Source organism: Hippopotamus amphibius, chromosome 1 (assembly GCF_030028045.1).
Source record: "Hippopotamus amphibius kiboko isolate mHipAmp2 chromosome 1, mHipAmp2.hap2, whole genome shotgun sequence".
NCBI classification, from domain to species: Eukaryota; Metazoa; Chordata; class Mammalia; order Artiodactyla; family Hippopotamidae; genus Hippopotamus; species Hippopotamus amphibius.
In genome coordinates, this window is record NC_080186.1 from 209147659 (window position 1) to 209171093 (window position 23435).

General features: G+C 35.6%; 1 protein-coding gene across 1 annotated transcript; it reads left to right on the top strand.

Moving 5' to 3' along the window:
• The first annotated feature begins 22010 nt into the window (after positions 1 to 22010).
• LOC130855825 (RNA-binding protein with serine-rich domain 1-like) lies at positions 22011 to 23078 on the top strand. The gene has a single exon (XM_057739837.1). It carries the CDS (start codon positions 22152 to 22154, stop codon positions 23076 to 23078), a length of 927 nt encoding a protein of 308 aa, XP_057595820.1. The 5' UTR covers positions 22011 to 22151.
• Positions 23079 to 23435: the final 357 nt, after the last annotated feature.

Below are 23435 nucleotides of genomic sequence, written 5' to 3' on the forward strand. Positions count from 1 at the left end.
CATCTATATTCATCAGTGATATTGGTCTGTAATTTTCTTTTTTTGTGACATCTTTGCCTGGTTTTGGTATCAGGGTGTTGTGGCCTCATAGAATGAGTTTGGGAGTGTTCCACCTTCTGCAATATTTTGGAAGAGTTTGAGAAGGATAGGTGTTAGCTCTCTAAATGTTTGATAAAATTCACCCATGAATCCATCTGGTCCTGAGCTTTTGTGTGTTGGGAGATTTTTAATCGCTGCCTCAATTTCCGTACTTGTGATTGGTCTCTTCATAGTTTCTATTTCTTCCTGGTTCAGTCTTGGAAGATTGTATTTTTCTAAGAATGTATCCATTTCTTCCAGGTTATCCAATTTATTGGCATATAGTTGCTTGTAGTAGTCTCTCAAGATCTTTTGTATTTCTGAGGTGTCCATTGTTACTTCTTTTTCATTTCTAATTCTGTTGATTTGCATCTTCTCCCTTTTTTCCTTGATGAGTCTGGCTAATGGTTTATCAATTTTGTTAATCTTCTCAAAGAACCAGCACCAGCTTTTAGTTTTATTAATTTTTGCTATTGCTTCCTTCCTTTCTTTTTCATTTATTTCTGCTCTGATCTTTAGGATTTCTTTCCTTCTGCTCACTTTGGGGTTTCTTTGTTCTTCTTTTTCTAATTGTGTTATGTGTAAAGTTAGGTTGTTTGTTTGATAATTTTCTTGTTTTTTGAGGTAGGACTGCATTGCTATAAACTTCCCTCTTAGAACTGCTTTTGCTGCGTCCCATAGGTTTTGGGTTCTTGTGTTTTCATTGTCGTTTGTTTCTAGATATTTTGTTATTTCCTCTTTGATTTCTTTAGTGATTTCTTGGTTGTTTAAGAGTGAATTGTTTAGCCTCCATGTGTTTGTATTTTTTCAGTTTTTTTCCTGTAATTGATATCTAGTCTCATGGTGTTGTGGTCTGAGAAGATGCTTGATATGATTTCAATTTTCTTGAATTTGCCAAGGTTTGATTTGTGACCGAAGATGTGATCTATCCTGGAAAATGTTCCGTGTGTACTTGAGAAGAAAGTGTATTCTCTCATTTTTGGATGGAATGTCCTATAAATATCAATTAAGTCGAGATGGTCTAATGTGTCATTGAAAGCTTGTGTGTCTTTATTTACTTTCTGTTTGGATGATCTGTCCATTGATGTAAGTGGGGTGTTCAAGTCTCCCACTATAATTGTGTTACTGTCGATGTCCCCTTTTATAGCTGTTAGCATTTGCCTTATGTATTGAGGTGCTCCTATGTTGGGGGCATAGATATTTACCATTGTGATATGTTCTTCTTGAATGGATCCCTTGATCATTATGGAGTGTCCTTCCTTGTCTCTTTTAATAATCTTTACTTTCAAGTCTAATTTGTCTGATATGAGTATTGCTACTGCCGCTTTCTTTTGACTTCCATTTGCATGGAATATCTTTTTCCATCCCTTTACTTTCAGTCTGTATGTATCCTTGGTCTGAAGTGGGTTTCTTGTAGGCAGCATATAGAAGGGTCTTGTTTTTGTATCCATTCAGCTAGCCTGTGTCTTTTGGTTGGAGCATTTAATCCATTTACATTTAAAGTGATTATTGACATGTGTGTTCCAATTCCCATTTTCTTCATTGTTTGGGGTTTGTATTTGTAGGTGTTTTCCTTTTCTTGTGTTTCCTCCTTAGAGAAGTTCCTTTAGCACTTGTTGTAAGGCTGGTTTGGTGGTGCTGAATTCTCTTAACTTTTGCTTGTCTGGAAAGCTTTTGATTTCTCCCTCAAATCTGAATGAGATTCTTGCTGGGTAGAGTATTCTTGGCTGTAGGTTTCTCTCTTTCAGGACTTTCAGTATATCCTGCCATTCCCTTCTGGCCTGCAGAGTTTCTGTAGGAAGGTCAGCAGTTATCCTTATGAGTTTTCCCTTATATGTTATTTGTTGCTTTTCTTTTGCTGCTTTTAATATTTTTTCCTTGTGTTTAATTGTCATTAGTTTGATTAATATATGCCTTGGTATATTTCTCCTTGGGTTTATTCTGTATGGGACTCTCTGTGCTTCTTGGACTTGGTGAATTATTTCCTTTCCCATTTTGGGGAAGTTTTCCACTATAACCTCTTCAAATATTTTCTCAGCCCCTTTCTTGTTTTCTTCTTCTTCTGGGATGCCTATAATTCAAATGTTGGTACGGTTAATGTTATCACTGAGGTCTCTGAGACTGTCTTCTATTCTTTTTATTCTTTTTTCCTTTTCCTGCTCTGTGACATTTATTTCCCCCATTCTATCTTCCAACTCACTTATTTGTTCTTCTACCTCAGTCATTCTGCTGGTTATAGCATCTAGAGTATTTTTAATTTCAGTTATTTTGTTATCTATTGCTGTTTGTTTTTCTGAGTTCTTATGAACTGTTTCTTGTACTTTCTCTATTTTGTTATCGAGATTTTGTATCATTTTTACTATCATTACTCTGAATTCTTTTTCAGGCATTTTTCCTATTTCCTCCTCATTTATTTGGTCTTGTGGGGTTTTTTTCCTGCTCCTTTGCCTGCATGGTGTTTCTTTGTTTCCTCATGGTTGTCCAAACTTTTGGGGTTGCTTGTCCTGGCAATAGAGGTGTTTATAGAAGACTGTCCAAGCCTCAGACTAATGTCCAAGTGTTGGGTTAAACAAATACTAAGTCTGTGAAACACATACATGTATAAGACACAATTACTGAATCCATTAGGACATAAGGCTCTGGAAAGACCTGACAGAACCCCAGTATGCTATCAGATATTCAAAGAGAAACCCAACAGAAATTGACAACTGAAACAGAACAAATCAGAGACAAAAGCAAAAGCAAACAAACAAACAAATAACACCTTACACATATAAACACTAATCCAGGGACATTTTGTAAGCTAGGATCAAATATAGAAAAGAGCTAGAGTACCACCAGACAGAATGGAGATTCTCAGAATGAAATTAGACAGTTGTACTAAGAACTAAGATAAAGACAGAAACCTAATACTAAATACCAAGGTGGTGCATCATCTGGAGAATAGAGCAGGGAGTATGAGCAGATCGATAGTGTTGCTTATAAGTATGTTAAGATAAAATAAACTAAAAATGGATGGAATAAAGGAGAACAGAAGAGCGTAGTGTGATTGGAAATATGCAAATAAAAAGAAAGGAATAGAAATGTATAAAACATAGGGATGAAAGGAAAGTATGAGAGATATTTTGTCCGTACTACCAATAACTTAGCTAGAAATAGAAGTATATAAAAAGGCAAAAAAGTAAAAATAGAATAAAAAATATCATTAAAAAATTATGTTATAAAACTTGTGGATCCCTTAGGACTAAGGTTGTAATTAATAAAGGAAAAGAAAAAAAAATCCAGAACTGATCCCAGAATGGACCAGTTCAATAGGATTGATACTAATATTTCTGTTTCCTTAGAGTCTCAGCTGTAAGTGTCCTTCAGCCTTGGGTTTTTTTGCATTATTCTGTGACCAGCAGAGCTTCCTTTGTTGTTCGTCTGTAAGCGTCGGTGTGTGGGGAAGGAGAGGGTACAATAGTGGCTCCTTTCCCTGGGAGTGAGTGAGCAGTGGCTCACTGTTGTTTTAGTTGGGCTTGGAGGTGCCTATTGCAGAGGGACGCTGGTGGCTCAGGTGTAAACAGAAAGTCTCAGAGTTGGGCCTCTTGGGTATTTTTTTTTTTCTTGGCAGCCTCCCTGCTGCCAGTGTTCCAAGGGGTTTTAATCTAGCTCCACCTGAGTGCCTGAGGGTACTTGTTATCCCTGAGCACCTTGGGTGGCCCACAGGGCGTCTCTCCACTGCCTGTTGCAGAGCTGCGGAAAGAGAGAGAGAGGCTACGCCTGCAGCTCCTCCCCCATGCCCGTAAGCCTGCAGCATCCAGTCGCCATCATGGCCGGACAGCTCTCAGGGGCAAGCAATCCTTGCCGCAGACCTCTTCCCTCCTGTCCTCTCAGTCCTTCACCTTTGTGGCAAGAATTTTTCTCACCCTAAACCAGCTCTCCGGTTCCCACACTCCCACTCCTGGCCCCTCTGTTCAGCTGTGATTCGATGTCTCGGTCCAGAAACGCTGAGCTGCAGTGCAGACCCTCCATATGTTTCTCACTCCCTCCCGTCTGCCACAGCTCCGCTGCTTCACCCTCTTTGAGCCATCGTAGATGCCTCCCTACTAGTTATGTCAGGATCCTTGCGGTCCTTTCTGATGTCCGAGGTTGCCTGCTGGTGTTCAGTTGGTTCTCTGTGGGAATTATTGCGTCTTTTGGTGCATTCCCAATGCATCTGTGGAGAGGGATGCATTCCACATCCCTCTGCTTTGCCGCCATCTTTTTCTCTCTCGGGAAATGTTGACAAAAAAATTTTCTTACCTGAGGTCAGAATAACAAGTCCTTACTAAGGTGAATCTCAAAGAAACATTTGAATGCAACATAGATAATTTATGAGTGTGTGTGTTTTTTGGTTTTTTTTAGTTGTTAAAACTATTTTTTTCAAGTGCAATAGTAGCAATAGGTCACCCCCTGGACATGAAGTATTCATTTGCATCAAGCAAATGCTTCCTAATGTTTACTAGTTTTAATCAGGGTGGAAAATACCCATATACATTTAAGAGACAATAATGTAATGGGGTCTATATAAGTAATTTCATTAGATGTGAACAATGACTGCTATATCAGGGTAGTCAAGTAACATAACTCTCTACTGTCCTCCTCCTGACAATCCCTGTAGCTACACTCCTACTAATTAGTACCAAGAATAATCAGGCTGCATGATGACTGAATGAAAGCTATTTATGATTTAACTAAGTGATAACAAACATAGATTTTGACAACTTTTGCAACAATTTACTTTCAGGTATCAAAGACAGCAGCTATTTTAAAATGCAAGTAAAATCTCTAACTTTCTAAAACACTCGAATTTTCAAAATTGTACATACAAGTTGAAAATGCACAAAATGACTAGCAGGAATGTTTTATGATAGAAAGGCACTTTATTGAGTTGAAATAAATGAATTTCATAACTTTACATCCAAGTACCCTTCTATTTGGCAAACCGTCATGTGGAAGAGTTCTCTTCTTTCTTGTTACGTGGAATATTATGAAAACAATTTAATTTGTATTTTATTCCTTTACATTTTATGATACCAACACATTTAGTAACTATACGTGGTTGCTCTTTTTTGGCTGAATACATAAATGACTCTTCTTGTGGATATGGAAAATTAAATGTGTTGAGTGTACATTATGTCAATGTTCATGTTGTATATTAAAATGTAAAATCAATGTACAAATTATTTTCATTTTTAATCTTTAGAGAAAGAGTCTTCAATTATATTTAGATGCACTGGAATTCACATAAATTTCCTATAGCCAGTAATTGACAATTTCAGTTTCCAGTAGCTAAATGTAGTTATGGTTAGGATTAGGTTAGAGAGAGAATGAATAAGGAAACCAGTGTAAAGATTATTGAATCCTTCCACTATTTTAATAATTTTCTTGTAGGTAAAAGTGAGATTAATGCAACACCAATTACATCCTGTAACATTAGCTTCTTCATAAAAAGGAAGTGTCTAGCCATGGGAGTCTGAGAAATTTTGAATTAAACACAGAGTGCCAGTTTGTTTACCAAAGTACTAGGCTTTAATCTGCAAATATGCTTTGAAAATCCCCAAGAAACAGGGAATGGAGGGAGTTGAGAGTTAGGTTTGGGGGAGACACAGTAGGAAATTGAAATCCAGTTGTGGATATTTGTGGCAGATACAAAAATAATTGGAAATGTGTAAAATCATTACATGCTGTTTTTAATTCATTGATTCATTCTTTTCCTTTTACCAAGACATTCCTCTAGGGTTTAAGATTTGTGCCTATGTCATATATTTGTATGTTTCTAATATCCATAACAATGACAAGCACACAGTACAGTGCTCAATATATACTTTATTAAATGTTTGCATGAAAATTTTGATTTAATTGTGGAAAATATATTTGGAAAATTCTTATTCCAATCTAATTTTAGGAACTGTGTAGAATGTTTAGCTTAAAAATAGCAAAAATTAACATTGAAAACTGGAGTTCACATGAGTATGAGTAATATCAGAGAGCTCTCCTGTCTGAATATTCCTAAACAGGCATGTAATACGTACCAACTATTTTCTTATTTTTAAATAAATAAATAAATAAACTAGATAGCTTCAGCAATAGTCTCAAAATCTAGTTTATATAAAAAGCTGAATCTTGTTCAGCCTTCACAGTTAAGATGCTAATGCATTTTTCCTTGAGGAGACATTCTGCAGAAACTTTCTTGCTGGGAAATTTTATACCATCTTGAAGTAAGTAAACAGTCCATAAACTCTCTACTAGCAGGCAGCAGTAGACAATCAATCTCAGAACCATTCACTAGACCAGAAAAACTTCCTGAGATACCAAATAATTTCTTCAAAGCTTGCATTCTACATGTGTCTAGCAGAAATTCATTTAAAATTCCTTGTTTAGAGAATATGTAATATATTATTAGAGCTAGGGAGAATCATTTTGACAACATTTAGCTTTGGTTATAATGTAGCAGTCTACAGCTGTAAAGTCAGTTAAAAACAAGTCAATCAAAAATGACTACTTTTAGTAGTGATCTTGCAAACACCAGATCTTGAAATCTTGTTGAACTTACTCCAACTTAGTCCAAATCCCTTTCATCTGAATGACCTTGACTACTGTTATTAAAAAGAAAATAATGTAAAATAGCAGATTCCAAGAACTGTAGGACTATCTGCATTTACTAATAAATTTTTTTAAAAAAATTAAAATTCCAGTAATATTATTCTACCTCGATCACTTCCATACCTGGCTGTTTAAATGATATGGGCAGCCTATTAATATTTCTGAACTATTTTGAGTAAAAGTACATATTATATCTGGAGAGGTTCACAGTTTCCAAATACATACTGTCCTTTGAACTTAGGTATATTGGTATGTTCACACTTGCTTAGCTTCAGTTCCAATATTTATTTCTCAGTTAAATGATGAATTTGCATCCCAAAGGCAGATATGACATGGTACAATTGGCTAGTAAATACATAAACAATCTGGCTAGTAAATACAAATACAAAATACATTTCATGTGGTTCATAATATACAGGACCATAGCAAGCCCATTTTATTTTTGCTTTATATGTATTTAATTGAAGTACAACAAACAAGCCTGAATCATAAGTGTTCAGCTCAATGATATCCATAAAGTAAATACAGTCATGTAACAAACACCCAGATCAAAACAAACAGATTATAACTAGCATATCCTCTCCTAGCCACTACATGCCTAAGTAAGCGGAGCCACTACCCTGACCTCTAACATCTAGCAATAGTTTTGCCTATTTTAAAACATTATATGAATAAATTATTCAGAATGAACTCTTTTGTATTTTGGGCTTCTTTGCCTGAATATTAGGTATGTAAGATTTACCCATGTTTTTGATGTAGGTATACTTCAAGCATTATCTTTGCTGTGTAGTAGCACATTGTATAAATATACCACAATTTATTTATCCATTATTCTGTTGATGGTCATTTGGGTTTTTATTGTTTCAGGGCTTGGAAGAAAAAAACACTGCTATGAACATTATTTTATGTCTTTTACTGAATATGTTTTTCTTTTTTTTATAAATTTATTTCTTTATTGGCTACATTGGGTCTTTGTTGCTGCACACGGGCTTTCTCTAGTTGCAGTGAGCGGGGGCTACTCTTTGTTGTGGTGCGTGGGCTTATTGCGATGGCTTCTCTTGTTGTGGAGCACAGGCTCTAGGCACACAGGGTTGAGTAGTTGTGGCACATGGGCTCGATAGTTGTGGCTCATGGGCTCTAGAGCAGTTGTGGTGCACAGGCTCAGTTGTTCTACGGCATGTGGGATCTTCCCAGCCCAGGGTTTGAATCCATGTCCCCTGCATTGGCAGGCAGATTCTTAACCACTGGGCACCAGGGAAGCCCTGAATATATGTTTAGATTTTTTTAACATATTCCTAGGATTGTATATCTACATATTATATATACATATAGAATATATCTATAGTGACGTTTACCTGATATTATCAAATAGTTTTCTAACATGTAAAGTTTATGAGATTCCTGTTGCTCTATCTTCTCACCAACTAGATATTGTTTGTTCTATTTTTATTTCATTCATAAAACTCTTTGGTGTGTTATAAGTATCAAATAAAATAAAATAAAATAAATGTATTTATTTGCCATTTTAACAAAGTGTATTTTTTATATAAAATACTCAAACGGAGGGGCATATTACAAGAATATATAGAAAGATAGCAAAAAGAAATTTGAATGATGAACAAAATGTATTTACAAAGGGAAGCTAAAGAATAAAACGTTAGGCTTAGTTCCTATAATTAGTCTCTCCTTTTCTCGTGTCTTCTATTCTATGGCTATAATTTAAAAGAATGTCTTGATTGGTTCTTTTGCCCCTAAGAAAATACCTTCTCTGTTAGAGACAATACCTCTTAGAGACAATTTTTGTCTTTGGGAAAGGCAGTCTCATGAGTACAGTTTTGCAACTCACACTCAGCTACATAGAAATGAGCCCCAGCCAGCCTGTTCTGGGTTGATTATCTCCTATGGGAGTATCTTTCTATATTTCAGGCACAATGAGCATTATTTTGTCTTTGCTTAAAGCGTGTGTGTCACATGGCACCTGGCTAACCCCACTGTTAAATCTGTCTCCTGTGGGGAGCAGAAGATTCCTTCCACTGTAGCCCTGAGAAGGGTGCATGTAGGTCTTGTTGCCCTGCGTCAGCCTCCCACTGCCAAGGGACCGGCTGGCCTTGGGGACCGACCCTAATTATTGAAGTAGATCTTGCTACTAAGTAGATCTTAGAACAAGGCTCTAAGTAAAGCCTTGTTCCACCCAGTGCATGACTGTATTGCTTTCCTTAGCAACTCAGATACCAAATACAGTGGGCAGAAGTGTTAGGATTCCTCCCTTTAGACTGGTAACAGGTGCCTGGTACTCTGCTTGACACAAGGACTAGATGAATGAATGTGGGAGCCAGAATTTATTTTTTGTCAGGTGCCAAAGGCTAAGCCAGGGTTCTTCCATGCTAATGTACATCAGAATTACCTGCAGGGCTTGTTAAAATCATAGGTTCCTGGACCTCCCTTTCAGAGTTTCTAATTCAGGGATGAATTAAGTGGGACCTAAGAATTTACATTTTCCGCAAGTTGTCAGGTGACCCTGAGCCCCTTGGCTTGAGGGCATCCCATAGAGACTCAGTTTTGTAAGAAAATAAACAAGAGGGGTGACAACACTTTTTTTTTTTTATAGTTATATGGAACTGGTTCAGATCTCCACTCTGTTCCTTGGTTAGCTGTGTGACTTGGAGTTATTTCATATCTAGACTTCATTCTTACATTTCTATAATATAATAATTTTGTTTTCAAATTCAGCAGAGTAATGTACTTTTTTCCACATAACAACAGTATGTGTGGTCTCTCCCAAGTACCTACTGGTTTCAAGAGTATGACATGATTGCCTAAATAAAAGCTCATCCAATGGTTGTTTGTGTGTATGTGTGTGTTATTATATGGGGGTACAAAAATTAGCATAAAATTTCTGGAACCACTGAGTATATGCTAACTAATGAGTGACTATTTCAATTCCTTCAGTGGAAAAATTAAAGTTTCGTGCATATAAACAGTCCTTTTATTTGTTTCTCTGTGAGTTGGTTCTTACATCTTTGATCATTTGATGTGGAAACGTTAAATTTCATTCAAATACTAGGAGTCGTAAATACTTATTTAATGCCTTTTTTTATGTTTTAATGCAGATTACATCCTGAGTAACCTGATATCAAAGCAAAACATTCATGACTTTTTTCCCTTCTCCTGCTCTCTCTCTCCCTCTCTCTCTCCCTCCCTCCCTTTCCCCTATGATGGTTTTATAGGATCCTTTCCTCATTTAGCACACTGACGTTTCTTTGAATTTTACCTATCTTGAGGGATACTTACAAGCTTTGAATTTTAAAGATGAAATTTCTTTTTATCTATAGTGGTATAATAAAAATTTTCCTTCTGTGGTATTTTCTTCTCAAACAGTTGCCCTCATGATTAGGACTCTTAAGTATTAAACATTTTCTGAAAAGTCTTTTAAGCCTTCAGAATTATCACATATATGATAAGCAACTGAGGTCTTGAATACTGTAAATTTATTTAGTAAAAATGTAAAACATTTACTTATTAATCAAGACACATTGGGAACTATTTGTTTTTTAGATCAATGTTATCTGTTTCTCAAAAATATGTTTAAGATATCCATTTCTACTTAGTAGCACAATCCATTTATATCTTTAAATCTACTGTAAAATTGCTGTGTATTTACATTGTTGATTGAATTTTCATTCCTAATATGATTGATAGGCCAAACACAAACTGAAGAAACTATCATCAGAACAACCACTGCAGTTGAACAAGTAGACATTACTTAGTGTGCTTTGGGTCATTTTTGTCATACTCTATTTTTACTACTTTTAAACAATATCTTTCCTGTGAAATGTGTAATTTTTGTAGTATTTATATTTGTTAATTTGTATTTTGTTAAAAGTTAGTCACTTAATTGCAGTAAGAATACCAAAAATTCAAGGCATGGTTTTGTTCCATATATTCCCACATATGTAGGAATAAATATTAATTTTTATTTACTTTTTATTTCAATTTTCTTTTGAACAACACGTTTGGTCTTTCGTTTTTGTTACCTGATTCACACAAATGTCAAACATCTCTAAAGAGGCTGCCTTTACTTTAGATATTCACTTTAAAAATATTTACATCATTAAAATAAATTATGAAGCAGATATGAAATGTGAAGCAGAAAAATAATTTTTTAAAAAGATCATTTTTAATGTTCTTGAGCTGAGACTTCATTTCCAATATCTTCCCTGCCTTTCTAAAGAGATAAGCCAGTTCCTGGAATTTTGCTTCCATTACTCAATTGTATTTAAAAAATATATATGTCCACATATCTGATATCTAAATATAACATTTAGTGTTTCTTGGCTTTAAACTTTAAAAAATGTCATCATGTTATCATCTTCTGTGTAATGTTTTGTAATTACTTCTTTCACTCAACATCGTTTCTACAACTTATCCATGTTGCTTTTGTAGTAGACTATGCATTCATTTTCACTGCCTTAAATATTCAGTTGTGTGCAAACATATAATTCACCTAACCATTTCAAGTCAATGGTTATTTGCCTTGTTTCTAGTTTTTCTCTTTTTCAACTTTTTTGCTGTTATGAAAAGTACAAGCAAATATATTTTGTTCCTGTCTCTTTGTGCATATAGAGTAATTTTTTATAAGCCATATATTTAAAAATGAAACAACCATACAAAAATTTTGTAAAGATAATTCCAAATTATTTTTAAGGAGTTTGTACCACTTTATACTCTCATTTTTGATAAATAAGAATTATCAATGTTCCAATTTTTTTGCCTATAATTTGTATTATTAGACTTTTAAATTTCTGCCAGGATAGTTAATATAAAAAGTGTGCCTTAGTTGCCTTAATTTGCATGTCCCTCTTTTCGTAATAAAACTTCATTAATTTATTTTCTAGCCACAAGGAGACCTGAGGTGATGTAGAACAGGTTTGTTGAGGAAGGACTTATACCATTGAATCATGTCTACATTTCAGGAAATAACTTGCTTGTTCTCACCCTGCTCCTTCCTTATTCAGCTTATTATTAAACTAATGGAAAAAAGTCAGGCATGTACCATCAGACTAAAATTAGCATTCTTTTCCTCATTCCCCTGTCATATTTTTACTCCTTTGCATCACCTTGCTCAGCTACCTATTCTGAGAAGTTTTAAATCGCTCAATATTATGCACTTCTCTATTACTAAGTATATTATATTCTAGTGTGAATTGTGTGTGTTTGACAATGAATTGTGCATCCTAAAATTAGAATTGTGTCAAAGTAGCATTAAATTACTTCTGTTTACCTGGGCATCTCCCTCATTGCCTGCACTTATTAAATTAAAAGAGAGTTACTTTTGTATTCATTCTTTAGTAGAGCCCTTTGCAAAGCATTCATCCAGGAGTGACCCTCAACTATATTATACTCCAGTTGGGGAGATGAAGGACAATGTTTAAATGCTAATTTTACTAGAGGTCAGTTAAATATACTCTGAAATTACAAACCACAGGTTATCCATTACAATGAAAACAGTAAGGGATAGGTAAGAGAGAGAATAAAAAGGAACTGACATTTAAGGTGTTTTTTTTTTTCCCACATGGATTTGCATGGATATAAAATGGAGATAAAACTAAGGTCATGCCACACTGATAAAACAAAAATAATATGGCTTGTTCAGAAATCGTAAACCAAATTTTGCATGGACTGTAAGATATATTCAGGTAGTGATGAGTCAGGTCATTAGGTGAAAAGTAGAATGGAATAGCTCATAGCATTATAAAGAATTGACATTTTATTCCCGATTTTTAAATGAATGGCTTAAATGTAATTATTAAGTGGCATCTAGTATTTTGGGAAGATAATTCTATAATGTCAAAGTGAAAATATTAAAGAATAATTATGCTAGAGACCCTCTCTTAGTTCCACATCTTTGCATTAATATTTAGCTTTTTCTCTTTAATTTTATGGTAAAATAAAATTTCTTATTATATCAACATTAATCATACAATATCCATATGTATTTTATTCTCCAGAGATATTTCTTTATGCAAGAGATGGAATGACAAGAAAATTCTTGTGTTGTAGATAATTTCCTATTTAGTTTGATTTCCCTGGTATATTTACCAATGCAAGAAGTAAAATCTGTTCCTATTGAAATACTACTCTCCCAGGAGAGAGAATACTCTACCATCTCTTCTTAGGAAAAAAAAGTTATAGACTTGAAATCTCAAACAGACTTGAAGTCTGTAACAAGAATTAAACAAAGATATATGTAAAACTATCCATGTATATGAAAGAACAAATTAAATCACTAGGTGAGTTAAATTTTTGTTTTCTATATCCAATTATCTTTATTATGAATAAATCAGTTCCTGACTATATTATGCACGTGAACATAGTCTTTAGAGGTATATTTAATGAATAAAGAAATCATTTATACTTAAATAGATCTTAGGCATATGTCACTGGTGGTCAGCTTTTACCCTGAGCCTAAAAGAAAAGAAGAATGGTAAATATGTTGGTAGTAGATGGTATTGAAGGAGGCACGTGAGAAAAGTTCTAACTCTTCCAGTATAAAAACATCTAGGATCCAGTAGCTTATAAAGCTAAACATTAATATAGTAGCAATTGGGCTTCTAAATAAATAAAAACATATGTCCACAAAAGCACCTCTGCATTGATGTATATAGCAGATTTATTCATAATTACCAAAATTGGAGGAAATTCAAATATCTATCAACTGGCGACTCAGTACACAAATTGCAATGCATCCACCCAATGGAATACTTTCTACTTTCTACTCAGCAATAGAAAGAATACATGAATGCAACCATGTGGATGAATTCCAAAAACAGGAGGCGATTTGAACAAAATTAGGTAGAAAAGGCTGACACTATAATTCCATTTAAATAACTTTCTATAAAGGCACAACCATGGGAAAAGACATCCAATCACAGATTTCCAGGGCCTGGGTCTGGGGAGAGAATATGACCTGTGAAGAACATGCAGGAACTTTTTGAGGTTTTGGAAATATTCTGCATCTTGATTACAATGGAGATTATATTACTGTATGAATTTCTTAAAACTCACTGATTTGTATACCTGAATTTAAATATCTTTACCTAGTGACATTAAAAACAACAACAACAACAACAACAATATAGAAAACCACACAAACAAATGAACAAAGAAAGACATCAATTCAAAAATAAAAATTCTAAGGGATATTTTCCTAGCATTTAATTGTAACAAGAATAAAAACACATGAAACTAACTACACAGATGTAAATTATTTTCTAGAGTTGGCCTGTGTACTCTCATGAAGTGAAGCCAAATTTTAAAAATTGTTTCACTTTATATATTCAAAAATAAGTAGCTTTCCTACTTGTCAGATTTATTAAGGTTTAGTGTCATTAAATAAATAACCTCCTGTATCCTGGATTGTTAAATTTTTTAAGTAATACTTTCATTTTCCTCCTTTAAAGGCCTTTATGATTTTAGCAAAATTGCTGATATTATTCCCCAGATGATAATGACTTCATCTGTCAGTTTCTTTTGCACTATACTATCACTTTGACAAGATGAAGAATGTTATGTGATAGATACTTCAATTTCCAACCCTCTCTGCTCAACATAAGTAATCCTTGATTAATTTCAGCTGTCACAAAAATTAAGTCCACAGGAAAATCTAGAAAAGGTTGAAAACTGGGATAAAAATGTGCTCATTTTTGATATTAGCTCCAAATCCAAGGTTTTAGAACAATGTTGTTACATTTATTTTATTCATTAATTCACTTATTCAATAATATATCCTCAATAGTCCCTGATATGGATATTACTACATACACAATGATGATTAGACCCTCTCATGGGGATTACATCCTAATAGGAAGAAACAGAAAACAAGTTAGAATATACTATTTAGTAAACAAGATCACTTCAAGTTGCAATTTGAATATATATTGGAAATAACAGGGATAATTTGATAGAGAGGAACTGGGAGAGATGGCTTCAGCACTCACAGAAGTTCACCCAGAAGAGTTAAGGCTTAAGCTAAAGAATGGCGAGGAGTGAGTCAAGTACAGATTTGGAAAATGGCATTATGGGCAGAAGAAAAGCAAATGAAAAGAACTAAAAGGGAAAAACAACAAACAACAACAACAAGAGTATTTTCAAAAAACACAATGAAGTCATTTCTTGAAATGTTACCGCAACACAGAGAAAAGCTAAGGGGAGCTGATGTAGGACTTTTTTAAATGATGGCTAAAGTCTGGATTTTATTCTAAATGTAAGAAGCAACTGAAGGGGTTTTAATACAGTAGAAACATGTGATCTCAAACATGCTTTTAAATATCTGCTCTTTCTGGTGTATGGAATACAGTTTGTAACAGTCAAGAAGGAAAATAGAAGGATCATTGCAGAGGTCATTGTAGCAGTTCACTCATGTAAGGTGACATGATTGCTTGCACAATGGTGCTGGCAGTGGAGATGAAGGTCAAGTCTTTTTGGTTAGAGGTAGATCTTAGTTAACTTTACTGAAGCTGAAGTATTGCATATATTACTTAAGATTTTGTGGGAGACCACACCTGGAGCTTTCTAAATATGGGTTGTTGATTTTTAAATGTTATTTAACACCATAGGGATAATTAAAAGAATTGCTCTTAATGATAGCAGATTGTGATAGTGTCATTTAAAAGCCTCTGAATTGTACAAAACAAGGCTTAGTTTCTCCAGGAGGTTCAAATGGACCAAGATTGATTAACAATTCATATTAATTCCTGTTACAGAGGACTAGGAGGGGGCTGGGAGAATATGATGTATAACTTGGCTATATATACCTGGATCATAGAGTACAAAATTGATTTTCTTGTTGAAAAAAATTGAGATATTAGGCCTTTGATAAAAGCATACTATTTAGTGGCTAAGCAATTCTTTTACCGCTATACATGTATGCTGGAATTGAACAATTAAATAAATGGATGATTGTTGGAAACAAGTTTCTATTGGAGTTACACTTAACATGTAAGCAAGAGATGCTTTATCCAGGCTCATTAAGAAAAAAAAGGTGAGGATTCAAATCAGTAAAATTAAAAATAAAAAAGGAGAAGTTACATGTGACACTGCAGAAATACAAAGGATCATAAGAGACTACTACAAGCAACTATATGGCAATAAAATGGACAACCCAGAAGAAACAGACAAATTCTTAGAAAGATACAACCTTCCAAGACTGAACCAGGAAGAAATAGAATACATAAACAGACCAATCACAAGTAATGAAATTGAAACTATAATTAAAAATCTTCCAACAAAGAGAAGTCCAGGACCAGATGGATTCACAGGTGAATTCTATCAAACATTTAGAGACAAGCTAAAACACCTTTCCTTCTCAAACTCTTCCAAAAAAATTGCAGGAGGAGCACTCCCAACTCATTCTATGAGGCTACCATCGCCCTGATATCAAAACCAAAGATATCACAAAGAAATTACAGATCAATATCACTGATGAATACAAATGCAAAAATTCTCAACAAAATACCAGCAAAAAGAATCCAATAACACATTAAAATGATCATATACCATGATCAAGTGGGATTTATCACAGGGATACAAGGATTCTTCAATATGTGCAAATCAATTAATGTGATACACCATATTAACCAATTAAAAAATAAAAACCATATGATCATCTCAATAGATGCAGAAAAAGCTTTTGACAAAATTCAACACCCATTTGTGATAAAAACTCTCCAGAAGGTGGGCATAGAGGGGACCTACCTCAACATAATAAAGGCCATATATGACAAACCCACAACAAATATCATTCTCAATGGTGAAAAACTGAAAGCATTACTTCTAAGACAAAGAACAAGACAAGGATGTCCACTCTCACCGCCATTATTCAACATGGTCTTGGAAGTCCTAGCCACAGCAATCAGAGAAGAAAAAGAAATAAAAGGAATCCAAATTGGAAAAGAAGTAAAACTGTCACTGTTTGCAGATGACATGATACTATACATAGAAAATCCTAAAGATGATACCAGAAAACTACTAGAGGTAATCAGTGAATTTGGTAAAGTTTCAGGATACAAAATTAATGCACAGAAATTTCTTGCATTCTCATACACTAACAATGAAAGATGACTCAATTAAGAGAAATTAAGGAAACAATTCCATTACTATTGCAACAAAAAGAATAAAATACCTGGGACTAACCCTACCTAAGGAGCAGAAGACCTTTACTCAGAAAACTATAAGACACTAATGAAAGAAACCAAAGATGATACAAACAGATAGAGAAATATACCATGTTCTTGGATTGAAAGAATCAATATTGTGAAAATGACTATACTACCCAAAGCAATCTATAGATTCAGTGCAATCCATATCAAACTACCATTGGCATTTTTCACAGAATCAGAACAAAAAAAAATTACAATTTGTATGGAAACACAAAACCCTGAATAGCCAAAGCAATCTTGAGAAAGAAAAATGGAGCTAGGACAATCAGGCTGCCTGACTTCAGACTATAATACGAAGCTGCAGTAATCAAAACAGTATGGTACTGGCACAAAAATAGAGACATAGATCAATGATACTGGATAGAAAGCCCAGAGATAAACCCATGCACCTATGGTCACCTAATCTATGACAAAGGAGGCAAGGATATACAATGGAGAATAAGACAGTCTCTTCAATAAATGGTGCTGGGAAAACTGGACAGCTACATGTAAAAGAATGAAATTAGAATACCACCTAACACCATACAGAAAAATAAACTCAAAATGGATTAAAGACCTAAATGTAAGACTAGACACTATAAAACTCTTAGAGGAAAACATAGGAAAAACACTCTTTGATATAAATCACAGCAAGATCTTTTTTGACCCATCTCCTAGAGTAATGAAAATAAAAACAAAAATAAACAAATGGGACCTAATTAAATTTAAAAGCTCTGCATAACAAAGGAAACCATAAATAAGACTAAAAGACAATCATCAGAATGGGAGAAAGCATCTGCAAATGAAGCAACTGACAAAGAATTAATCTCCAAAATATACAAACAGTTCATGCAGCTCAATATCAAAAAAGTAAACAACAAAATCAAAAAATGGGTGGAAGACCTAAATAGACATTTCTCCAAAGAAGACATACATATGGCCAAAAAGCACATGAAAAGATGCTCAATATCACTAATTATTAGAGAAATGCAAATCAAAACTACAATGAGATAACACCTTACACTGGCCAGAATGGCCATCATCAAAAAATCTGCAAACAATAAATGCTGGAGAGGGTGTGGAGAAAAGGGAACCCTCCTACATTTTTGGTGGGAATGTAAAGTGGTACAGCCACTATAGAAAAGAGTATGGAGCTTCCTTTAAAAAGTAAAAATAGAACTACCATATGACCCAGCAATCCCACTACTGGGCATATACCCAGGGAAAACCATAATTCAAAAAGACACATGTATCACAATGTTCATTGCAGCACTATTTACAATAGCTAGGTTATAGAAGCAACCTATATGTCCATTGACAGATGAATGGATAAAGAAGATGTGGTACATATATGCAATGGATTATTAGCCATAAAAAAGAATGAAACTGGGTCATTTATAGGGATGTGAATGGATCTAGAGCCTGTCATAGAGTGAACTAAGTCAAAAGAGAAAAACATATATCTTATATTAGTGCATATATGTGGAATCTAGAAAAATGGTATAGATGAACCTATTTGCAGGGCAGGAATAGAGACACAGATGTAGAGAATGGATATGTGGACACAATGGGGGAAAGGGAGGGTGGGACAAATTGGGAGATTAGGACTGAGATATATACACTACCATGTGTAAAACAGATAGCTTGTGGGAACCTGCTGTATAGCATAGAGAGTACAGCTTGTTTCTCTGTGATGATCTAGGTGGGTGGGGTGGGGTGGGGGGTGGTAGGAGGAAGGTCCATGAGTTAGGGGATATATGTTCACATATAGCTGATTCACTTTGTGGTACAGCAGAAACTAACACAACATTGTAAACAATTATACTCCAATTTACAAAAAAAAAGAAGACAGATCTATAACAATCTGTGTGGTACTACAGTAGACTTGGCTATGAACTCATGTTTGGCTTAATGTAGATACAGATGGTTACATATAAAACTCTTTACAGATATGTTTACATACCACTCATTAAAAGGTACACATATATTTCCTTGCTCTGAGGGCTTATAGGGCATAGAAGCAAGGACATCCAAGTAGCAACAAACGCGTCTTATCCCCAGATATTAGTTTTTAACACCATTTTCTATTAAAAGGATCCAGAGCTCCTTGGGAAAATGGCTGATTCTAAAACTGAGACAGAAAATATACAAGATGAGTCCAGAGCATCTTGTGCTAGATAATAAGGAAATTCCAAATCTCTCCCCCCACCTAAAAAAAACTCCTACATTGAAGAGGATATGGCAAAGGGAAACAGGAGCCAAAATGAAATATCTTCTAATGGGCAAGACAGGAAAAACGTGAGCCACAAAATAAATAACTTAACATTGGATTATAACTCTAACTATAGAATAAATATCCATGAGTCCATAGTGATATAAATAAACTATTGGATAAATAAGTTAACTGGAGAAGTGGCAAGTTTCCCTTACAGAAGAATTCAGAATAATTTATGTAGATACAGTGCCTTAAAGAAGGGAGAGAGCAATTCCCTCCTCCTTAGTGTGGACTGTGCTTAATGACTGCCTTCTACTGAGTACAGAATGGAAAGGGGGAGAATTATTATACTTTATAGTTAAAAAACCCTGACAAACACTACCTCATCCAGGTGATCAAGGTCAATATCAACAATGAAAAATCATGTTGATACCCTGGTATCATATTTGTGCACTGGATATGATAAGAGTAACACTTTATCTCTGTGGTATTCCTCTCTCAAACCCCTAACTTCAGTAATCTGTGAAAAAACACCAGAAAAATTCTAATAGATAGGCACAATAGATATACAAAATACATGACCAGGGCTCCTCAACACCATCAAAATCATCAGAAACAAAAGAATCTGAGATACTGTCACAACCAGGAGGGACCTAAGATTGGATGACTAAATGTAATGTATCTTAGATGTGATAGAGAAACAGCAAAAGAATGTTAGGCTAAACTAAGGGAATCTGAATAAAGTTAATAATAATGGACCAATATTGTTTCATTAATTATAATAAGTATACCATGATAATAAAAGATTTTTTAAAAGGGAGAAGTTAGATACAGAATATATGGGAACTCTCTGTACTATCTCTTCCATGTAAATGTAAAACTTTTTAAAAAGGAGTCTATTAAAAATATCAACAGGAAATTAAAAATGCAGAGTATTCTTTTTTCAGATTATCTACTCCATGGTATTAGTGAAAAATTAAGTCCTCCCCTGTCCGCCACATCTTCTTCATCCCTGCACATCAGACTTACAATTTCTAACTTACATTCTACCACCTACTTCTCTGCTGTATTAGTTTCCTGTTGTTTCCTAACATCCACTCCAAAATTCAGTGGCTTAAAACAATGACCATTTATTATTATTATTCTTGAATCTATATACCAACTTTTGGTCATGCTTGGGCTCCCTCATAATCTGCTAAGGATCAGCTAAATGGCTCTGCTCTGGAAGCCAGCCTAGTATTGGCTGCTTTGAGTTTCTCCTATGTAGTCTTATTTTTCAGAAGGCTACACTAGCCTTGTTCACATGGTTGCGTGGTCAGGCTCAAGCTGACACATCACTTCAGCCATATTATACTAGCGAAAGAAATCACTAAGCAAGTACATATTTGAGGGGTAGAAAAATAAAATCTACCTATTAATGGGAAAAGCTGCAAAATCACATTGTAAAGGATAGAGAGAAAAAAATAATTGCAGCGACCTGACAAACAATCTAAAACATCCGCCCATGTAGCACTAATCCCTTAGGGTTTGAATTTCTAGAACACTCTGTAATCTTGTAAGCCTTGCATTATATTTTCTGCTAGATTTAATATCAGGGAACAGGTACAATACCTACATTGTTTTATAGAACATGACATTTCTTTGTGAATTAGTAGTTCAGTAAATGTTAAGTGCAGGTGACTTCAAATTTTTAAAATGCAAAAGTACAGTGTGTTTTTCTAATTTCCTCAAGAAGCTAAAAATATCAAGTACTTTTCACCAATAATAAAATCTTAGCTTAAAGGAGCTGCACTATAATCCCTTCATCCCTTCACAGAGAGGCAAAATTTCTGTCTCTTTGGAGTCTTGGTTTATTATTTTCAGTGTGGTGATAGTTATTATAATGAGCCCAAATGAAGACAATCCAATGCATAACTCTAACAATTTGAAGTGAAAAATTGAAAAATTAATAAGGATTCGATGGATGAAGTAGTTAAACATCACTCTACAGTGAGTGAATATGATTATTCAGCTTCCCAGTTCCATACCAACATGTGATGATTTGTGATGACATTATACTGGGAGACAGGTCTCAGAATTATAAATAGGAAATTGGAAATTTTACCTTGAACCACTTAAGTCATTTGACAGCCAGCCATAACAACATATATGTCAATTATTTTTTATCACTTTACAAATGAATTAAGTGGATATTTAGAAGTAATGGCGTGGGAGTAATTACCAAAATAATAATAATAATAATAGTGTATATTTTTTAAGATTTTCCTAATTTTTCTATAACTGACACCTTTTCATCAGATGATTATATTTCTTTAATGCTTAGACTAGTATTAGTTTCCTAGCTCTGTTCCAAGTGATGATTAATTGAACAGATTATTAAATACTATCAAATTTAAGTTGTGTTAACTCTATAATTTTTCTATATCCAGTGGAGAGATTGGTTAATATCTGAAAGACTTATGCCATCAGTAAAAATGAATGACTAACCTAGTGTCATTATCCATCCCTACATTGCTAACTGATTATGCAAAACTTCTTTTACTGACCAAGCTGAGAAACTGTCATTCACATTAAATTAAAATGAAATGTTAGAATCCAAGAAAATTGAAATGGCTGATAAACGATATCCTGAATGTCTCTCAAGAGTTATGAGTAACTACGATAGGGAAATTCTCAGGCACATGGCAGTATCTTGAAAACTAGAAGTGATTGTTTGTTTTGTCATGTAGAAATACAAAGTTGACATTACTTTAGCTATCATGAAAAGATAGAGGGGCTCCTTAACATTATTTAAAAATAGATTCTGTTTCTCATGATATGGAGAAAATAAAAGGAATTCCAAAAAACTTTTTGGATTTAAAAAATTAAGGGAGAGAGAGACTGAGGAGAGCGGGAGGAGGTTGCGGCGGCGGGAAGATGCTGCACTTTGGCGTAAATTGCAATCGATTAGGGATCGTTTCTCAGAGTCAAGTTAGAAGCGAGAGTTCAGATAAGTGAGGCCACCATTGCTGCTTTGAACACCTCAGAAGGGGAGAATGGATTTATCAGGAGTGAAAAAGAAGAGCTTGCTAGGAGTCAAAGAAAATAATAAAAAGTCCAGCACTAGGGCTCCTTCTCCTACCAAACGCAAAGACCGCTCTGATGAGAAGTCCAAGGATCGCTCTAAAGATAAAGGGGCCACCAAGGAGTCAAGCGAGAAGGATCGCGGCCGGGATAAAACTCGAAAGAGACGCAGCGCTTCCAGTGGTAGCAGCAGCACCAGGTCTCGGTCCAGCTCTACTTCCAGCTCAGGCTCCAGCACCAGCACGAGCTCCAGCAGCGGCTCCAGCACCGGCTCCAGCTCGTCATCAGCATCGAGCCGCTCAGGAAGTTCCAGCACATCCCGAAGCTCCAGCTCCAGCAGTTCCTCTGGCTCTCCAAGTCCTTCTCGGCGCAGACATGACAACCGGCGGCGTACCCGCTCCAAATCCAAACCACCCAAAAGAGACGAAAAGGAAAGGAAAAGGCGGAGCCCTTCCCCTAAACCCACCAAAGTGCATATTGGGAGGCTCACCAGGAATGTGACCAACGATCACATCATGGAGATATTCTCCACCTATGGGAAAATTAAAATGATTGACATGCCTGTAGAAAGGATGCACCCCCATCTGTCTAAAGGCTACGCATATGTGGAGTTTGAGAATCCAGATGAGGCAGAGAAGGCACTGAAGCACATGGATGGAGGACAAATCGATGGCCAGGAGATCACTGCCACTGCTGTGCTGGCCCCCTGGCCTCGGCCACCCCCCAGGCGATTCAGCCCTCCCAGGAGAATGCTGCCACGGCCTCCCATGTGGCGCAGATCACCCCCACGGATGAGCAGAAGGTCACGTTCCCCGCGGCGCAGGTCCCCTGTGCGCCAGCGATCCCGCTCACCTGGCCGCCGCCGCAAGAGCCGGTCCAGCTCCAACTCCTCCCGATAAGCAGGGCCACTGAACTCTGCCGTGTGACTTGTGTCCCATCCAGCTCAATTTTGTCAACTTTCTAGCCGAAGGAGGATCGGTGGGAAAGAAATCTCTCACTCAGGGGCAGGCTTCAAAGGTGAAGGCAGCAATTACAACGTTTCCCCTGGCAGCAGAGTTCTGGCTTCAGGAGTGTTGTTGGTTTGGGGTCGTGCTTATAAAGATGCCCTCCAGTTTTCTGGCTAGAAAGCTTCCACGTTTCTAGTTCCTGAGGGTCAGTTTAATGGAAAAGTCAGCAGGGATGAGCATGGGGCTTCAAGTGGAGGTACAGACCCGGCCTGAGAGCACGTTTTCCCATTCCACACACGACCTGGGGCC

Coding starts and splice junctions, on each gene's coding strand:
- LOC130855825 (XM_057739837.1), top strand. CDS start 22,152: ATGGATTTATCAGGAGTGAAAAAGAAGAGCTTGCTAGGAGTCAAAGAA.